General features: G+C 29.6%; 1 protein-coding gene across 3 annotated transcripts in view; it reads right to left on the reverse strand.

Moving 5' to 3' along the window:
• LOC143232706 (chromobox protein homolog 3-like) overlaps positions 1-21,767 on the reverse strand; it is a 29,049-nt gene continuing 7,282 nt past the window's right edge. For all 3 annotated transcript variants that reach the window (XM_076468455.1, XM_076468454.1, XM_076468456.1), the window contains 3 exons: positions 10,891-11,056; positions 9,206-9,303; positions 1-1,400 (listed from right to left, as the gene is read on the reverse strand). In XM_076468455.1, the coding sequence (XP_076324570.1) occupies positions 1,250-1,400; positions 9,206-9,303; positions 10,891-11,056 (415 nt within the window). In that variant the 3' untranslated portion in view covers positions 1-1,249. The remainder of the gene's footprint in view (positions 1,401-9,205; positions 9,304-10,890; positions 11,057-21,767) is intronic.

Raw genomic sequence — 21,767 nt, forward strand, 5'->3', positions numbered from 1 at the left:
TAATAAAAAAAACAGTACTTTATTTTCGGATACAATGATGATACATGAGAAATGTTAACATTACATTTACAGCAGAATTCTTAGCATTAATTACCGAAATCAAAATGTCAACTATCTGCAGAGAACTAACACACAAAACATCTCTTAAAGATGAAATACAATATTTTTAGTTCATTCAATTAAGTTTATTTCTTTAAATGTAAAGAAAAATGTAATATGACAGTAAACAATCATTTACTAAGTTTATTTTATACTGACTAATGCAGTGTCACATTTTAATATTACAATTACTACAGAACATTCAATATTTTTACTATAAAAGATTTTAAACGTACTAAAAAAGTTCTCACTTTTCTCCAAACTATTTCTTTACAACTGTGTTAATAATAATTTAAAATAAATCTGCCATCAAACAGTATATCCTTTCACTTCAATTACCTCATTTTATTTGATTTTGTGGAAATACTTTTTAAAACGTTTCTTGAATATTTTAAAGCAAAAGTTAACATCCATTCATTTATACTTGTAAAGGTTGAATTAACTTTCATTAAATCGAAAATATATATTCTATAAAAGAAACCATTTACTAGAGACAGTAAAAGAAAAGCTTAAACTTTGTTCTGAAAAACATTCTGAAACATATTTTGATATATGAATGTGAACTAGAAAAAAATGTAATGTCAGAGTAGAATATGAAATCACTACTAGTCTTAACAATAGTTACTCATAAAAACTTTGTTACCAACACATTTTGAAATATTTTCCCTTTATGTAACCAGTTATGCAAAACTTTAATGTTTCTAGAATTTTCAGGTATTTTCTAGACTTAAATTGACTAAAATGTTCAATACTGTGCCACGAATACATAATTACTCTAACACTCTTTAGTAACAGTATGATGTTTCCAGTTGTGTACACAAGAAAAACCAAATCTTGTATTATTTTGTAACTAAAAAAGTACAGGGTATCGTTGAGAAACAAAATATGGTAATCATGCTATTCTGTGTGAAAATTGTGTTCTAAATGTGTAAATTAAGTTATTTCAAACTTCAAATTAAAAGCACAAATTGCTGCCTTTCTTAGAACAAAAACACTAAGGCATTTTAGAAAAACAGGGGACAATTTGTATGAACTTTTTAAACCCAGATTATGTGAAATGGCTTCATTTGAAACTATAAATGAAACCCTATAATAATACATTCGAGATAAAATAACTAAATGGTGTTGCAGAAGCCAGATAATTAAGAATTTATGATGGCTTTGTTACTTTCTCTCCATCTTCTTCATGATTAGTGCTTGTGTGCCAAGTTAGTCGTTCTTCATAGAATTTAATAACAACTTGAGGGCATTTGACATTTGCTTGTTTAGCTGGAACAAGGTCTGCATCATCACTACCCTTCCTTCAAATAATAAAATAAAATTCTTTAAATGTACAATGTCACACAAAATTTCAATATTTCATCAACACAATAACTTCAGGTTTTAAGTTTGTATATATTATTCACAGTGTATAAAGAGTTAACTCAAAGTTCAACACCTTAACTCAAGAATAAACTGCTTTTGGTCCAGGAGTTTTTCAGTTACAAATAAAATTTAAGCAAAAATACCATCAATATTGCAAATAACAACTAACTACTATTAGGATTCCCCAAGCATTTTACAGATACTGCAACCCAGTTCGTTTGGTTCAGTTCTTTAAACCAAATGTTGTAACACTAGCAGGCTAAAAACAAAATTACACAGCATATAAACTAACTTGCAGTATACAGTGATTATAGTATTAAAATGTCTTAGCCAGTAATCACACACTTTTGCATTCACAATTAAATGTTACCAGGTTTCAACAAAGCTGGCTTGCGAGAATAAAAACAGACTATATGACATTTTACAAGTTCAGCAAAAAGGCTAAATTAGAACATCTACAGCAACAAATACATTGTACAGATGTTTGTAAAAAAAAATCACTAATCTGAATAAAGACTATCAAATATGAAGTATATAATTTTAAACATTCTACACTTTTATTAAGCTGAATTCTTGAAAATACATCTCTTTATATAAATATATACATATCCTCAAAACTTTGTGAATACAAGTGTAAAATGCAGACATTTTTGAGCTTCTATACAACATGATTCCAGGCATGATGGCATAAGAACAGAAAAAGGTTTTCCTATAAATAGATGTTTCTAAAAAACCCTGTTCATTCCTTTTTATTAAGAAAAATAATAGTTTGCCTTTTTTAGATGTAGTGATAAATTACTTAAAAATAGTAATTATCTATAATGCATGTGAAGTCAGTTCCACAGGTGTTACCCAAAATCCATTGTAGCTCTTTCTGCATTTCAGCATAATTATGTGCTGTTTCTGAAATTTAAAATACACATCACAGAATATATGTATACAAAGACGTAATACACTTCATGAAATACACATAATAATGTTATACAATAGGGAATACATGATAATATGTGCGACACCTTATAAAGAGTGTGATGTGCTAGTCCAAAACTCAGATCTTGCAAACTACTAAACTAATCATCATTGGATAATATTTTTAGAAGTAGGCAGTACTTTTATAGCTGTGCAATAAATACAACAATTGAAATGTTTCAGATTTCACCAATAAAACTTACCAAAATGTTTCAAGTATCAAATATAACACCATCAAAAAACAAGTTTAAAAAAGTTTTTTTCTTTAATGAAAATCTCATGAATGTTGCAACAGAAATGCAAGGCAGTTTCATTGATAATTGCATCTACAAAGAAATACTTATCTAAAATCTACTTTATGATGTAATACTACATTGATAGCTCATTTTTAAAACTAAAATTTCAATAAAATCCTTTCCCATGGACGTCGAATGTCAAGTATAAATACATTGTTATAGAATTGTCTGATACTTCCAGAAAAGGTTACAGATCCAACAACCTTCTGCAGAAACTAAACAGCTGGATAACCATCCAGATGGTAAGTATTTCTGCTAGTATATGTAATGATACAATACAAAGAATATGTATTTTTTCCTTTTCTCGAAATGAAACATAACTTCAAGAAATAATTAAGACAATATAGGATAAAAACAAAAGTTCTCAACAAAGAAGTACAGTTTCTCCTTATTCTATTTTTCTTGTCAGTTAAAGGGTCACATCTGTCAGAGGAATCATCAGCCGAAAAAGTTTATGCTTCTGTTGCTTTGCCTCTGACAGAATCAGTGCACAAAACAAGATAATCAAGTAGATCCAGCTGTTTTTGAATCTGTCTTATGGGGAGATCAAGAAATACCTGGAAGATCCTCATCAGATGAAGGTACACCTGAACCACCCAGGCCATGTACACCACACAAACTTCATCACAGAAAAAAGGCAGAGTTAATAAAAATAGGTGAAAGGGTATACTAAAACCATCACCTCCCGACAGGAAAATCCTTTCATCTGCAATGACAACTGGACTTGCACACAGTTCACCAAGAATGAGGAGGTCAATATACCTCTATTAAACAGAGGTGAACCTGCATCTAGACAGGTCACCTTTAACAATAAAATTATTGATCTTTTCAGACTTATTTACCTTAGAAACTTTAAATATAATTATAAATCAAAGAAATCAATATGTAAATGAAAGACAAGCCCAACAAACAGATGAACCACCAAAAAAGAGGAAAAATAGAGTAAGATGGACTGGCATTACACTTGAAGAAATTTTGGAATGTAGGTTTAACTACAACTATAGAACTAAAGACTTATCCTTCTCTTTCTGACTACTGGTCTACCTGTTTTCCTTTCTATGACCTTTGGTTTACTAAAATTTTCTCTATGGACATGTCTTTAGCAATCCACACCTACTTGCATTTCAATAACAATACTAATGCTTTTCCTAATATTGACCCTAATTGATAAAATGTTAAAGGTTAAACCTAACACTGTTTCCCACACTCTCCTAACAAAACTGTAGATGAAAAGATGTTGAACATAAAATGTAGAACTGGTTTCCTCCAATATCTACCAAAGAAATCTGTTAAGTGGGATAACAATTAATGGTTCCTGGTAGAAACTGCGAGGGTAGACTGTCTGAAGTTTAAAAGATACACAGGCAAAGAAGTGCAAATAGCAGCTAGAGGTTTAGAATCAATGTTGTGATGGTACTGAAGGACAAGCACAAAAGATTATGAGCCTGGGTTTTCAAGGATAACGTTTACACTTCCCCTTATTTGACAAACTACCAAATATGAAAACCTCTACTTGTAGAACATGCAAGAAAGACAGGCTGTATTTCCTACAACAGTTGGTTTTTACAAACCTACATAGAGGGAAAGTAGAATTTTTAAAAAAAATGGAACTAACAGCTGTGAAAGTAGACTGAGAAATGAGATAATTCACTCACTTTACACCAATACTATGACAAGTATGACAAGAAGAAAGAGGGATGCTGGGATTACAAAACCTCTGTTAATTTTGGATTGCAAGTTTATGGAAGGGGTGGATCTAAATGACCAACACTTAAATAACTTTTCTACTAGACAAATAAGAATAAAATGGTGTACAATGTTGTTGTTGTTTTTTTTTTTTTTTTTTTCATTTTGAACAAGACAGTACAAACAGACCAATCAGCATTATCTCAGAAAGCCTTCAGAATGGGCCTGGTCACAGCTCTTGTTAAACATATACTTCAAAGCAGATCAAGTCCTGGTATATCACTTTCAAGAACTTTTCAAGGTTCATCATCTATGAAACTCACTTTTGAGAGGCATTTCCAAACAGCTAGTGACAGAAGTTAGAGAACGAAATGCATAAAATAAAGTAACACAATGTAAACCTTGTGATGATTTTCTCTGTACTAAACATCTTGAGTATCACATAAGTTAATTCTTTATTTAAACATTTCTGCTATCTTCCTTCACTTACAATCTTTTTTTTTCTCTAAATATTTTAATGTTTTATATGAATGTACAGCAGTTTCTTCTTTACGCTGATTTTCAACTGAAACAGTTTTGTAAAGTTTTCTTTTGCTATTCATACATTAGTGATGTTCCCTTTCATAAGTCAAAATCAGTTCTCAATGTGTGTAGTAAAATACCTATGTAAATTTGCATTCATTAAGTGTTTTTTCTGTACACATGGTTTTTTTAGTTCTTTCCATTCTTTATCCTTTCATTCCAGTCATTCCTTTCATTGTGTCAATATTTGTGTACAATGTTGTAAGTTAGAATGTGTATAACTTGATATTAATTCATGTAATTTTTATGTGCATTATTCATTTTTGAAATGTATACCATTTATGCATAAACTTTATTCTGCAGACATTTGTAAAGTATTATTTATGACATTTTAGAAAGAAATATTTTCTTTTTAAAGTTAAACTTTTAATGTTAGATTATTTGCTTTTACTTACCTCAATTCAGACATTCAAAAGAATAAAGCTCAGTAGGCATAACTATACAAGACTACAAAGTACAAATCTCAAACTACATCAGTATTTTACAAAACAGTGCTACCATAGATTAGATACGATACATTACATAATTATTTATTCACAAATGCTTAAATTCAGTTGTTTTTCTGAAAATATAGAAGAATAAAAGATATTTCAAAAAACAACTTACAGTGGTTACAAGATTTTGTGCTCAGCCATCACACATGCTAAGCCTTACAATAAACTTAATTTATTCTTTCAAATAGAACAAGAGCTTTTAATTTTTTATGCTTTAAATTCACATTAGAAAATAAAAATCAACTTACTACATTATACCACAGAAAAACCTTGTAATTTATTTGAGTTTCTAAAGTTATGTACAAGTTTTTAAAAATCCCATTTCTCTTTAGAGCAACAACTTTGTCATTGCATGCCAAAAGTTTAAGATTATGATTTTCTCCTTCAAGCTACTTACAAATGGCTATAAGGTTTACATAAACAAGAAATTTCTCTTTATATTTGTTATAAATTCTTAGTCAACAACACAAGTGGGACTAGACAAGAGGTTTGAAAGAATGGAGTAGCAAAGCTAGAATAGTTAAATATATTGATTATCTCAACAAATCAGAGGTAGGAGGTTCTTATTTTTCATTATAACTTCTTAATATCTCCAAATTTGAGTTTCAAATTCATTAAGCACTGAATATGCAAGTTAAGCACAAATAATTTGAAAATAACTAAAATATCATGAGATGCACTCTTTGATCTAACTGCAACAAAAAGGTTAATTGTACTAATCCACAATAATTATTCCTGCTTACAGCATACCTTTACCACAACTATAAGCATTACATTATTGAAACAAATGATGTAAATCTGATTTCAGAATTCTCTCCAAACAAGTGCAAGCTTGTTACCAAACCGCAAGACAAAACATTTCCTCACGTATTATAACTATTACAGGTTAATTTGTTTATTGCTTTGATGCAAATACAACTTGATGTCTGGCATAAAGACTGGTTAATTCTGAAAAACCTTTTTACTGTCAAATAAAAAGTGTAAATTGTATGGTTACAGCATCTCATCAAGTTAAATTGGTATCATCCAGTACAATAATTATGAGTGAGCTGGTACTCTAGAAAATATGAAAAACTAGCAGACTGTTACATTGGTTAAACTTAATATTTAGCTGCTTATTCTTAGATGAGAATGATCTAATAAACAAAATATCAAAAAATACAAACAAATGCCAGAAATATACATTATATCCTAATAATTAGGAAGAAAAAGTGTTTGAAGTGACATTCAATATCTGAAGTAGCTGTATAAAATACTGATTAAGCCATGAATATGTGCACTTATATACCTCTTTCAGCACAAGCTCAGTCCCTGGGATCAACACCATAACAATTTCCTGATTTTTAAAATGTTCATGCAATAACTTTTAAAATTAGTGAGCTCATGTTCATGAAATTTGGCAGATTACCAATAAACATTACAATGCTTTCATATATAAAACATACATTTTTATTAAGTATTATGGTTTGTTAAGGAATGTTTTTCTCATGCCTGTTTTTTTCTTTTCACATTGCCTATCTACCATGCAAAGCAATTATCATTATAAAATTAAAAATACTTTTATGCACCAGAAAATTTTCAAATTTCACATCCAAAATCTTTGTCTAAACAGATACCAAATGTTTCTCAGGACAAAACTTAAAACTGGCTGAATTTTTGATAAAGAATCTGTATGGGTTCAGTAGATCTGACCAATCTCACAAAAATTAGGAAATAAATATAAATTATGCTTCTTTTGTACTAAAGTGGAAATAAATTATAACACGAAAACACAAGTATTTGGACTGAATAGCTTAAAAACTGTAACATTATACATTTATCACATTGACCATTCAGCCATGCCTGGCTCAACATTAAAGAAGTTACAATGACTCAGTAAATGCACACTCGTGTTACTGTATCAAAGAATACAAAACTGACCTTAATAAAGTGCACAATTATCTTTTCTAGCAACAACCTTTGTACTCAATTGCTGCTTGATGTAGTTTACTAAGCCTTTTGAAATTTATCACATGGTAGATATGAAATAATGTTTTTAGGCTTCATATATACAATTGAATAACCAAAGAATCAAAATACTAAATTGATATCACAGAATTCCACTAAAATTTACCAAGTTTACTATAACTAAGCTGTATTTTGGTCTAAAAAATATGAAATTTCAAGCAGACACAACCTACCTGCTTTAAATCTTGGGTTAGAGAGAATGAGATAGCCTTTGCAACACATTAAAATGGCCAACGAAAACACTAAGGAGGCATTCTGAGCTTTTGATTAGTTATTCACATCATCTGAAGCAGGTGGATATAATAGACCATTTCCAAAAGCAGAAAGATGAGTAGGGCCACAATATTTGATTCAGCACATAAGTGATATCTCAGAAAAAAAAAGATACGAGGTTCTTATTTTATATTCCAACTTGTCAATATTGGTAATGAGTTCCTAATTCATATAAAATTAGGCTTAGTATTTTGACATCCTAAAAATCTAATTTGAATCTGTGCTACATTAACATACCACATGATGCATAAAAACTGATGTTTGTGTTCAATATTTACTTTTAAATTAAGAAATTTAATAATGTATAATACTAAAATTTTAATTATACCTACAGTTTGATACCAATTCCCGAAATTAAATTTTGAATGCGAGTCAATAAGTGATAACATCTTAAACCTGCAACCTGTCTCGAAGGTGGTATTTGACTGGTAACACAAGTCTATACTTTGTATGTGCTTCACCGCAATTAAAGCTTAACATCTGGAAATAACAGTAGATTCAACACTTAACATTTTTTAAACTTGAGGAAATTTACTATACAGTTTCAAATATTTTACACAGTAGCATAATGTGCAATTCATATTTCTAAAATGTAATATTTACTTTCTTCACATTATAAAGCATCCATGTTATAACATCACAGTAATCCAAAAACATAAGTGTACAACCACTAAACAATTAGAAGTTTAAATAAAAATATCTATGCTAAAATATTTGGTAATTTCATAATCAAACTGTTTAATTCCTGAAGTTGTTTGGGTTTCTTTTGCAGTTGTTTATATATTTTTATTCAGAGAAAATCTTTATATTTTCAAGCTTGAACAAATGATCAAATACACGTTCATAATCATGTGAATGGTTTGTATATGCCATATTAACCTGGTGAAAAATTATAACCATATAAATATTCTACTTGTTCAGTAATAAAGAAGTTTCTCAGTTAAACTAGCAGAATACTTCCCTTGTGAATTCTGTCTCAAATCATCTGTAGTATGCTGAAAAGATACTAAGTTGCAGTATGCCAAAATTCAGTGTTGCTCATGTCTAACTTGCTTATATGTGCAAATAGCCATACTATTGGTTTGAAAATGATCCTCAATTCTGCTAATACTTGGAACTATATTGCACTGATTTAAATTAGTCTAGCCTCTGATTAGTATTCGATAAACCAAGAAATCTGATCAATTGTTTTGAGATAAATCAATTAGCTAAAACTTATCTATAGTAAAACAGAATGAGAATACGTAAAATTACGGAACTTCTATATTAAAAAGAAAGAAGACTCGTAATGGATTGATGAAATGGTTCTTTATCCTATACTAATGTCTGCATTCAACACGTCAGTCCTTCAAAAAAAAAAAAATTGTGTTATCAATTATCTAAGATATTAAAAATTAAAACTTAAAAAAAAGTTCTGCCACCAGTCAAACTCACCATTTGATAAGAAACATAAGCTCTCCACTTGAATCGGTGGCACCAATGATCCGGTCAGGCTCTAAGCCTCTGTCAAACCCTTTAGGTTTACTATCATCCTATGAAAAATTAAAAAGCTAGAATGCACAACTCAAATACAATTTCAAAATCCACTTCAGGTTTCTTAAAAAAAAAAAATACATTTTTTTATGCACAAATGAACATTGTAAGCACGACCTTCAAAACTGTGCAGAAAATTGCAATAACCAGCATCCAACATAAATATTAAAAACTACCTTGCTAATAAGAACCATGTTCTTCTGTAAACTAACACGCTTAAGAATTGGAATTTAATAATTTAGTGCAGGCAAGAACTTTCACGAATGTGACTAAGAGACTGCTTGTTCAGGAGTGGAAGGTTATGAACAAATCAGGCAAAATATTTTCCAAGTAATGAAAATAGTTCATAGCAAAGAAAATGTAATGTTTTGCATTTCTTCCATGCTAGTAGACTCAATACCTAAAACTTAATACACAACTTTTTTGACCCACAATCAAACTATCCTCAGCAGAATTTTTTTTTTATTTATTCATTAGAATACTCCTGAACTCCCAATACTATCACCAAGTTATCTTTGTCAAAAACCTTGGCTACATTAGTTATTCAGGCATGATAGTAGCTTAAGAGGGTTTTAGAGTTACTGAACCTGAAATGGCACTGAATTTTATGTCCATACTCCAATTCACAAACTCACAAGATCAAAGGTAGCACATGTTCAAGCTCAACATATAAATGTTAAAAAAAGTGTATTTGTTTTTTGCCATAGACCATCTTATGGTAGCTGTAGAAGTAACTGAAGATAATGGGGGAGCTCGATTGAAACACTGGAGTCTGTGAACCATAAGAAGGCCTTTAAAGCCTGCAGCAAAGCAGGCTTATTTTATGCCATTATCTATAAAGAATAGCAGATTTATCAAACAAACTCACTCTTGAACAAAAAGAGAAAAAAATGCTCATTACTTCTCCTACCTGTACTTAAACCAAGAAATCCTTATAAGACAAAGCTGCAACCCAAACAAATTTATCCATTTTCAATGACCTGATATTTAATAACTTTATAAAATTTTTCTACCAATACATGTGATAAAAGAATGACTATCATCACTTAACTGCTAACAGAGCTTTAGAAAAGAAACCAATATATGAACATGTTTGGATAATGAACTATAATGGACCACAAGTAAATTGCCGTAACCATTCAGTTTATTTTGTGATGCTAAATTATTTGTCTGTTAATCCTGCATGCTTTTAAACTTCAATTACTAGTGTAACTTTTCACTAATTCAAAGTTATTTGAAAACAAATGACTAAAATACTGAACATTACATTCAAAGAAAGGTCACATTCCAGATGCACATTTATTCATTCATCCACTGCTGAACTTACCAAATTTCTTTACTACCTAAATTAAGATTACAATATAAATAACCTTGGTAATACTAACACATCAAAGGACCTGTAATATGTTTACTCCCATTCTGAGCTTTCTAATGGTATTACCTTTTCATTTTTTTAAAGCATAAATTCTGTTAGTGCTCAAATGTGTTTCTGAAAACCCATCAGCAAAAGCAACATTTGTAAATTATATGAAAACACATTAAGTTTTTAACAACCAAGATCATAATTAATTCAATACTTTCCTTACTTCAGTTTTTCTTTTCTTTTTTTGGGTTGAACTATCCGAGTCACTTTCGTTCTTTTTCCTTTTCCCATCACTCTGCTCTGCATCAGTATTTTTTTTTGAACTCTCATATTCTGCTATGAGGTCTGGACAATCAAGATGCTCTTCAGGTTCCCAAGTATTTTCAGAACTGTTTTGCAAAATATTAAAAATTGAAGAAACTAAATATTTAAAAATAATTTCACAATCAACCTAAGGGAATGGTAAATTAATAAATGCTGTCCAAAGGACAAAAATATGATTTAAAAAATTACTTCATTATTACTGTGCCTTAATTGTTATTAAAAAAGACTTTCCCCTTTTAATTTTACTAGTATTTTATATTGAAAGTTGTTACTAAAATAATACATTTAAAAAAACTCTGTAAATCCTTTTTCTTTAGTGCAAGAGTGATACTATACAGTAAACAAATTTCCTTAAACCCTTTCAAGATGGGCTCAGTAAAATATACAAGAGTTCGTCTACACATTTGTACACATTAAGTATATGTGCAATAACTTTTAATACCCCACAACAACACTAGGGAACTTTCTAGGCTGTTGACTGGTTATTAATATCATATATTAAAGTATATAATGGATTGCTCTCAAACATTAAAAGAGATGAATGTGGGCACTGTTTGATTCAGTGTATAAGCCATATCTTGGCAAAATAAAAAGGTATTAAGTTCTAATTAGCTTGTTAATATTGGTAATTTGAGTTCCTAATGTGTTAGGACATTTACAGACAACACCATTTTTCTACAATATTATGTTTTAATGTAATTCAGCATATTTTCAGTAGCTCTCAAGTACAAAATTTGGTAGACTTTTAATGAAATACTTTTACTAAAGATTTGTTTGTGAAAATATTACAACTGTTTCACTTCTTGCCTGAGTCCAAGGTTATTTCATGTTATGATTCAAAAACTAAGCTTCATCCCAAAAACCTTAAATATTATTTGTGTAATTGTTAAAATTTCCTAAACAGATTTCAAATGTTTGTTTTCAGTAAGATTTTATATCTTGTTATTTTCTATACACTAACTATGTGGGATCTGTCAACCAACTGACCTCATAACCATCATAAAAATGAGAAAATAATGATTTTTTTTCATGATAAAATGACAAAATATTATAACACAAAATAGAAAGGTTTAGTCTAAATAGCTTACGTCTCATAATGTTATATTATTTATATTATACTGACCTTCCAGTAGTGCCTTGCTAACATAACTTGCATCGATGCGATGCAGCATGTGCATTCATGTTACCATACCCAATAATACAAGACTGACCTTCAGTCTTTACAAAATGACATCATCTTGGCTGTTTTAGTGGACTAGTATTTGGTATTATGTAGTAATATTTAAAATATTATACATTGTATAATTTAGAAATAAGTTATTTATTTTTTCTTAAAAATACAGAACAATAAATAAAAAAAACTGTCTTTGCTAGCTACAACCTTGAATCTCAGTTGCTGCTAAGCCTTTTAAAATTTTGCACAAATTTTTTTTATAGGTTTTATAGATATATAGATAATCAAAAAATCATAAATTAGTGTAACAATACCACAAATTTCCACTATAATTTATCAAGCTTAGTGACTTAAGTTGTATTTAGATTGAAAAGAAATGTGAAACCTCGAGCAGACTAAAAACAACCTTCCTCCTTGAAATCTTGGTTTGAAAAAACTTGGTAGCAATTAAACAGATTAAAATGATTGAGAAAACTACTATGAGACACACACTAAGCTGTCGATTGATTATTCAAGTCATACTGAAGCAAGTGTACATAAGGGACGATTTCCAAAAATGGAAGTAAACGTATTAACTGTGTTTGATTCAATACACAATTCACATCTCAACAAAATAAAAAGAAGTTATTTTATATTCTAGCTTGTTAATATTGGTAATTTGAGTTCCTAGTTTCTAAAACACAATATACTTGGTATTTTGACATCACAAACATCTAATTTTAACCAGTGCTGCATTCAACATACTATGACTCACAGAAATCAACAGTTAGGTGTATTCTATTAATTTTTAAATTAGAAACTATTTCATATAACATTAAAGTTTAAATCACAATCTGCAGTTTGATACCAAACTTGAGATATGTTCAACAATTTTGAATGAAAGTCAACAAATGTGATGACATGGCCTTTAACCCTTGACCTGTCACAAAAGGATTAAATCCACGTAAAAAGAACTATTCACAGACTGAGGATATTCAAAATATTTAGAGCAACTGTTCCTGTTGCTTTTCTGAAAAACTTTAAAAGTGTGATTGTATGTACAGAACTTGTTAATCTTATTAACACACAGTGAGAAGTTTATTAAAATTAACAAATGATTAACAAGTTATTCATTGCTTTATGTGTTGAAACATTTTGATATTTTATGAAAGGAAAAAGTATGTCTACAGATTATACAAAAATTATGGACTTGTTTCTTTCTTATTCATTAGAATCCACTGTTCTCTGCAGGAGCTACATCTAAACACTTTCCTACACTGTGGGGCTTCTTAACACCAGATGTAAATTAAGAACTAAAAAAAAATACTTTGTGTGAATAACCATTCCACATGTACAGAGAAGGGTGATGAAAAATAACACTACTTCCAGTGTCATTTTTAGTATACTAGTAAATTGTTTAGCTTCTTTTGACACCCAAATTTGTAATCATACATGGCAAATTATGTCAATTTCTCATTGCCAAGTAATCATACATTATGTTAAAATAAATTAATTTTTAAAAAAAGATCAAATGGCAGAGAAGACAAATGAAATGCTGAATTCCAAACAAAAGTGTACAAGTTCAAACAGTTTTAAAAATCAAATTGATTTCAAACACACAGTCAGCTCAAGAAAAAAAAACAATCTAGACCCTGTTCTACAGTAACCACTGTGCACATCCAAAGAAAAGATAATAGGTAAATGTGATAATCCTTGGAAACTTTGTTTTCAGGATAAAAAGCAGCAGTGATAAATATTATTTAAATTTCTATTAAGGATGAATGCTTTATACTTTTTAACATTCCATCTTAGTTAGTACTTTGCATTACTAAATTAACTGTTACATACCTATTTTAATATTAGTGGAACAAATATTTGAATAGCTGGAAATAAGAATATATTCTAGTTGACCCCTAAACTTTGAAAATACCACATTGTCCATAATATAAGCCAAGGGCCTGATAAGCTTTTCCATTTTATAAATAGTTATAGTCTGTTAAACTTTATACCTTTTTTCACTTCCTTTCCATCTTTTGATTGTATTTGTTGTTCATTATTAAACACAAAGCTACACAAAGAGCTAACTGTGCTCTTCCCACCACAGGTATCAAATCCCAATTTCTAGCAGTACAAGTCCACTAACATACTACTGTGTAGCTGAGTGACTTGGTTTTAATAAAAGGTGTAAATATTTCCATACATAGTGTTAGGCCACTTACAGACAACATTTTTCCACTGTATTGTGTTTTAGCATAATTCAGCATATTTTCAGTAGTCCTTAATCATCTATTACTTGTCATATATAAGTAGCTTAAATTCTAACAACTACCAAATCTGGTTATAAATTTACTTTTTTTTTGCACAACAAGCCCTCCTAGCAGAAGCTATGAATACTGAGGATAAATTTGAAACAAATTGATACGCAAACCTTTCATTACAGGTCGGGCAGAATCCACCCACCTTAAACACTAAAGTATCCAAGAGAGTAATTATACAATGATTTTTGATAATGTGAACATACATTATCAAAATTTTATGGGTTATTGGTAAACATTACATGTCTTTTGTACACTAAACATCAGGTTAAGTATTAAGATTTTTTGATTAAAATGAGTTTTCATAAACTTTCTTTCGGAATATTGACAATCCAACATGAAGAAAAATGAAAATTACAAGATAAAAATTCTTTTGTGTGTCGAAGTTTTAAAATTATGAGAAATCTTTATAACATCCCAATAATTATCAAATGTTTAAGAAAAAAACTTGATATGCTACTTTCACTATTTAATTCCAATTCTGTAGATGTTCAGTAAATTTCACCAATCTTGTAACCAGTATATAAAATTAGGAAATACCAAAATTGTTTTGTTTTTTTTCCTTTCTAGATATAACAATCATTTTCATAAGAAAGATGTAATCATAATATACTTTGGAACTGGATCTTCTTGTTTGAACCAGATAAGAATGACTACAAATTATACCTTGAAAACACAAATGTTTAATCTAAATAGGTTAAAGTTCATAACATTATACACTCATATTTATTAACTGTTATATTCACCTTTCAACCATTGTTAGCTAACATCACAGAAATTACGACGACATGGTGCATATGTACTCATTTTACCGTATCCAAGAGTATAAAACTAATGTTTACAAAGCGACCCTGTCTGTTGTGTTTCAGTAGACTAGTATTTTGTAGTATGGTGACATTTCAATTATTACACACTACATAAGTATACATATTATTTAAAAATAAGCCATTAAACTTATTTTTCTTAAATCATAGAACAGTAAATAAAGAAATAAAGGAAACAACTCTCTTCTAGCCTTAAGAAATTTAGCACATGAAGGATGTGAAATAATTTAAGGTTTTATATACACATTTAAATAAACAAAAAATCATAAATTACTATATCAATAACATATAATTACATTACAATTTATCAAACTTAGTAACTAAGTTGTATTTTGGTCAAAAAATATAAAATTTCTATTAGAGTAAAAGAGTTAATGTGCCAACATGAAGATATGTCTTGAAAAACAAGAATTGATGCCATTATATTTAAAAATGGCTGAGAAAACCACTTGGAAGATATTCTAAGCATTTGATTGGTTATTCACATAATTCATAGAAGAGATATATACAAGTATATATGAGACCATTTCCAAAAATGGAAGGTGTGCAGGGGATGGAGGTAACTGTTTGATTCACTAAATATAGTGATAGCTCAGCAAATAGAAAATATAAAAAAGTTTGTATATTGTAGCTAGTCAATATCATTAATTTGAGTTCCTAATTTGTACAAACATACAGCCTTTGTATTTTGACTTCACAAGCATCTAATTTCAAGCAGTGCTACATTCAACAAACTACAATAAAAATTGATCGTTGAGTGATATTCTTTTAACATTTACTTTTAAATTAAGAAATTAAATAATGTATATATGAAAACTTGAATTAAAAATTAAAATCTACAGTTTGACAACAAATTTATAAAATAGTAGTTCAATAAACTTTTGAATTGAGCCAACAATTGAGATAACATGGTGTTTGACCAGTGTTTCAAAAAGAAAGGGTTACAAGCGAGATGGAACTAGCATGCATTTTTGCAGGTGATAGTATTAATAAATTTTAATCCCAATATTATTAAATTATTATAAAAACCTTAATACACATAATCATGTCACATTAGTAATTTCATTTGTATTCAGGGATGGGAATTGACAATAACCAAAGCAAAACCACAGTCAGATGGTATTAATACTCATTCTGAAATAAAATTCAACAGCTGAGGAAGATTACGCATTAACCCTTTTGCAACAGGTAAGGATTCAAAGGCCACATTATTACGTTTGTTAACTTGCATTCAAAACTTTATTGAATTATTATTTTATGAATTTATATCAAGTTTGGAACCAAATTGTATATTATATATAATTCACTCTTTAATATTATACATGAGAATTTCTTAACTTAAATGTAAATATGAAAATAAGTCATTTAAATACAGATTTTAGTGAGTCACATATGTTCAATGCACCGTTGTTTAAAATTAAATATTTGTGATGTCAAAATACTAAGTCTATACAAATTTCATACAAATTAGAAACTTAAGTTACTAATATTAGCAAGCTAGAATATAAAATTAAAATTTTTTATTTTATTTTTCTGAGATATATAATATATGGTGGCACCATTCAGCTCTTTCCATTGTTTGAAACAGTCCCTTATATATGCTTTCCTTAATACATGACATGAATAACCAGTTAACAGCTTAGAATACCTCCAGAGTAGTTTTCCCCACCATTTTATTCTATGAAAATGCTACAAGATTCTTATGATCCAAGATTTCATTGAGGTAAGAATTGTCTTTAGTCTGTTCAATGTTTTATTTAGATATTAAATAATACAAATCTTAGTTACTAAGCTTAATAAATTATAGTGGAATTCTAAGGTATCAGTATTGTGAAGCACAATATTTTTGGTTATTCAAGTGTATGTATAAGACCTAAAAATTTTTTTTTGATATCCTCCATATGCAAAATTTTAAAAGGCTTCGCAACCTATAACCAGCAGCAACCGAATTTTGTATAAAGGTCATTATGACAACAGGTAATTGTTTTACTTAATTTACTGTTCTATATTTTAAGAAAGATAACTAATAATTTATTTCTAAATAGTAATAATCTATATACACATACAAAATGGATAACTGAAATATGACTGTATATCACAAAATACTAGTCAAATAAAACACAGACAAGACAGGGAAGACTAAAAATCAGTTTTATATTACTGGATACCGACCTGAGTGCATGTGCACTCTGTCAATACAAGCTATGTAATGCTAGGAAAGTACAACTGGAAGGTCAGTATAATAAAAATTAAAAATGTTCACATATAGTGTTATGAGACTTAAACTACTTCGACTAAACATTTGTATTTTCATGTCATAATATGTAATAATTCCAGCTTGAAAAAGTGTAATTTATATTTCCTTTTTTTTTTTTATGATGGCTAAGAGGTTAATCAAGTGACAGACCCCACATTGTGAGAATACAAAATATAAAATATTGGTGAAAACAAACATTTGAAATACATTTAGGAGGTTTTAGTTTAGAGATTATGCAAACAATATTTGAGATTTTTGGAATGAAGTTTTTTTAAATCGTAACATTAAATCACTTTTCATTCAGAATAGTAACGAGACACTATTTTCACAAACAAATCTTTAGTAAAAAATATTTAATTGAAAATATGATTTTTGGAAAATAAAATATTTGTAATCCTCACTAAAAGTCTAACAAATTTTGCAATGATACACATGCTGTATCAAAAGTTATAGTGCAAGTACTTAACATGTGCAAATGTTTAGATGAACTTGTGTATATTATACCAAGCCCATTGCAAAAGGGTTAAGTACACAAATGATATAGAACAATGAACAATTTAGCAAAACCTTGTAAATACAAAAGAGAAAATTATGGAAACAAGTTAAAATATATATGCAGAATACAAGTAATGCTACAAAACAAAGTTAAAAAAAAATTTAAATTTATGTATAACCAAATAAAAAGAACTGTAAGAATAACATAAAAGCAAATTTCCAATTTAATAATCTGCCAATGAAAGAAAACAGCCAAAACACATACAGCAGTTTGGATGAAAAACGTATTCACCTTTCTTTAATTAAAATGAATTATGAATATCAGATCATATTCAATAGGTCTTTACCAAAATTGCATGATGTTTTTAAACCAACTTACCGGGTCATTCCATGCCAACTCACCCAGAAAAACTTTTCCCAGTTCATGCCATAGTTTCTTAAAAACATTTAAGCAAAAAACTTCATTTTGATTTATTCAGCCATGCAAATTCCTAAAGCTGTACTCCAAATAGTTTTTTTTAAATATGATTTAAAGAACACCACTCAAGCAAAACAATTTTTTTATTGCAAATCTCTACATTTCGAGCCTTTGTAAAACAATGATTGTTACCATCAAACCTATGAATACTGTTCTTTTGTAACATATCCTAAGAGTAAGGCCAGATATTTGCTCCATACCAATATCCCTGTGGCCAGGAGCTTGTAGTTAGTGCCAAAAATGGCTACAAACCTAATTTTCCTTTTATTTCTGAAATTACACTTTAAATTTTGACTGGTTATAAATAAAAAGCATATTAATATTTCATTTGCAATAAATTGCTTTCGTGCCAATAAAATCATACTGCAAGTGGATTCAGTGATGGTATCTTTTTCATACCCAAGTGTAAAATTGCTCATTTTTAAAATTAAATACCTTTGTCACTTTTTGATATTTTCAATTAAACTTTTAAATACATGTAGTAGTTGTATCAAACCTGCAAGTTTTACCTTTCTTCATTTAACATTCAAAACTATACTCTGAATTGAAAATGGCTTCAGAATGGAAAAATTCTGTTTCTGAGGGGTTATTCACCCTACAGTATCTTGAAACGAACAAATCCCATTGACTTCTAACTTTTTCCTCGGTAAGAACATTTACTTTTCTCCAATATATCCAAAGAGTACAGACGTGCAAGGACTCCATTTAATTTTTTTTAAAATACAACACATAATCCCACTATGTTATATCCTGATTGGATTGGAAAAACAACTTTTCAAAAATAGGATTCTTTTATAATTTTGGAAATTTATCTTTATTTGTTGTTCATTATGATGAATTTTGCTTCATCTGCCAGATGATTTTAACCAGTTTCTTGCTCATCTTAGGATGATTTATCACATACTAGTTCACTGTGAGGCAATCATTTTGAACATGTCTTGACAAGATAGACAACCATTGTAGTTGTGCAAGTGCAGCAGCATACACCCGACAGTAACTTTCAAGCCTCAGGGCAAGTAATGTTTTCATTAATTTTCAAAATGCTGTACCTCTTCTTCAAACCACTTAGGGCAAGAACAAAAGTAGAATAGGTGAGAACTGTTACAATTAACTCAATGAGAGTGTTTCACACTCATAAGCATCTTGGTCCTTGCCACTAAAATGCACACATGTCAACAAACCATGACATGATGTCTTCGAGTAACTGAACCACTGACACTAGAAACATTTGAGAGGGTTCGGAATATATGGCCATACCTTGCAATCAAGATAGCTTGCCTTGATGGTGGGAGGTGAACTTGGTGATGTAAATGTCAAAATTAGGACATGTCATAATTCCACCTGTGCAAGTGGAGATACACCTCACTGCAGAAAGTCCTTGGGCAGAGAATCTGACAAGGATACATGACTCAATGATGTTCTTCAAATCCTTCTCAACAGTAACTCCTCACGATGAATTCAAAGTAGTATGGAGAGTAACCTCAATGGTTATATTCTCAATAACCTTTGGATATAAGGAGTTCACTGAGTTTAGGAGTGGATGTTTCCACCAATGTCACCAGAGCAAAGCTGACTTAAGAGAGCAAGCAAGTCCCTCCAGTCCCTTCTGATATACATGAAATAGCACAAGAAAATGAGGTACAGGTATTACAGAGGTTGAAGATTGCTGCTCAGAATCTTCAAGACGTGGTAGTTTACCTTTGGACTGTGTTTTTCACTATTTTATTTAATTTTTTTATTTGAGAGATCCATAATAAAGAATATTTTGGTGCCCACTAACCCCACCCACCATGAAGCCCACACTACAGTGTCAAACAAGGATACTGCAGGGTTTCATGAGCACCATACCTAAACACTGGTATACAGGAAGTCAAGGCCACGGGTCACCACACAAGGCAAACACATGGGTTGATGTTTAGATCCCAGAGGAGGTAAACTGAAAGAACAGAACCTTCTCTAGGAGGTTCCTTCACCACGTACAAGAATCTACACCAAGAGACATTATAATGTACATTATAATGCAAGTCTTCCTAATATGAAACCTGGAAATCCAAAACTAGAAAAATTACTACAACATGCAAAAAGGAAAGAATTTACCATTTTAAATCAAATTGTTTGTCATAGATCTACAATGACAGAAGATAAAATTGTGTCAAATTACCAACTTAATATAAGACAATTTGTAAATACAGTAAAACCTGTCTAAGCCAGAAGCTACATAGAGCAGAATATCAAAATTTTGCAGCATTATCTTAAGATTTCTCTTATAAAAGGCCCTCTATATGGCAGAACCTGTGTAACACAGACAGAAACTACCTTTCACCTACCTCATCTACCAACAAGTAGAATTAGAACCTGAGTAAGATGGAAAAAATATTCTTGATTAAATATTAATTTCTTATTTAATTAATAATTTCTTTAAATATTAAGAAATTCTTGTTTATAAATTTCTCGGACATTTTGTTACAGTAAGTATTGGTTAAATATATTCTGTTCTTTTTTCTGTTAAATTATATTCATGATTTATAGAATTATGTCTTAAAGTGCAAAATTCTACTCTTTAAATAATTCTCATGAAAAAAATTCCTATCTTTCCTAATTTTAAAATTTAGGGAAGATTTACTTAATACCCACATTTCTAAAAAAAGCTACTAAATACCCTCATTTTCTTAAAAAAATATTAAATATGCATGTAATCTTTTAATGAATTTAGGATGAAGGTTAGGATCAAAGTTAGGGTGTTTGACAAAGCTTTGGATAAATTATTTCAGATAGTCAAATGATTATTTCATTAAAGGATTACATTGGAATAAATATAACTCATGAATTTATTTTTATATAAAACATAGGACTTAAGCATGTATTTATAAAAAATGAGGTATTTGGCAGTTTTTTTAAATGAGAGCATTTAGTAAGTTTTGTAAAAATAAAGAATTTAGTAGAATTGTAATAAAAAATTAGGGTATTAAGTTCCTTGCCTCTAAAATTTACGATTCTAATTTTAATAATAGGCTGCCAGTAAAAGTAGGAAAAAGAAAATAAGAAATGTAGTGGTAGTTTTACTTTCAATGTTTTATTTTTCAGACCCATGGAGAATAAATTAAATTAAATCTCAAGGAAAAGTTTTATGCATTGTGGGGAAAAAGAGCATTTGAGAACTCACTGCTCATTTCAAATGTGGAAAGACAGATTTACAACATTATTAAGAGAAAGGATAAAATGTTTCCTGTGGGAAAGCAAATGATGTTGACAAA

This window comes from Tachypleus tridentatus, chromosome 11, assembly GCF_004210375.1.
Source record: "Tachypleus tridentatus isolate NWPU-2018 chromosome 11, ASM421037v1, whole genome shotgun sequence".
Classification (NCBI taxonomy): domain Eukaryota; kingdom Metazoa; phylum Arthropoda; class Merostomata; order Xiphosura; family Limulidae; genus Tachypleus; species Tachypleus tridentatus.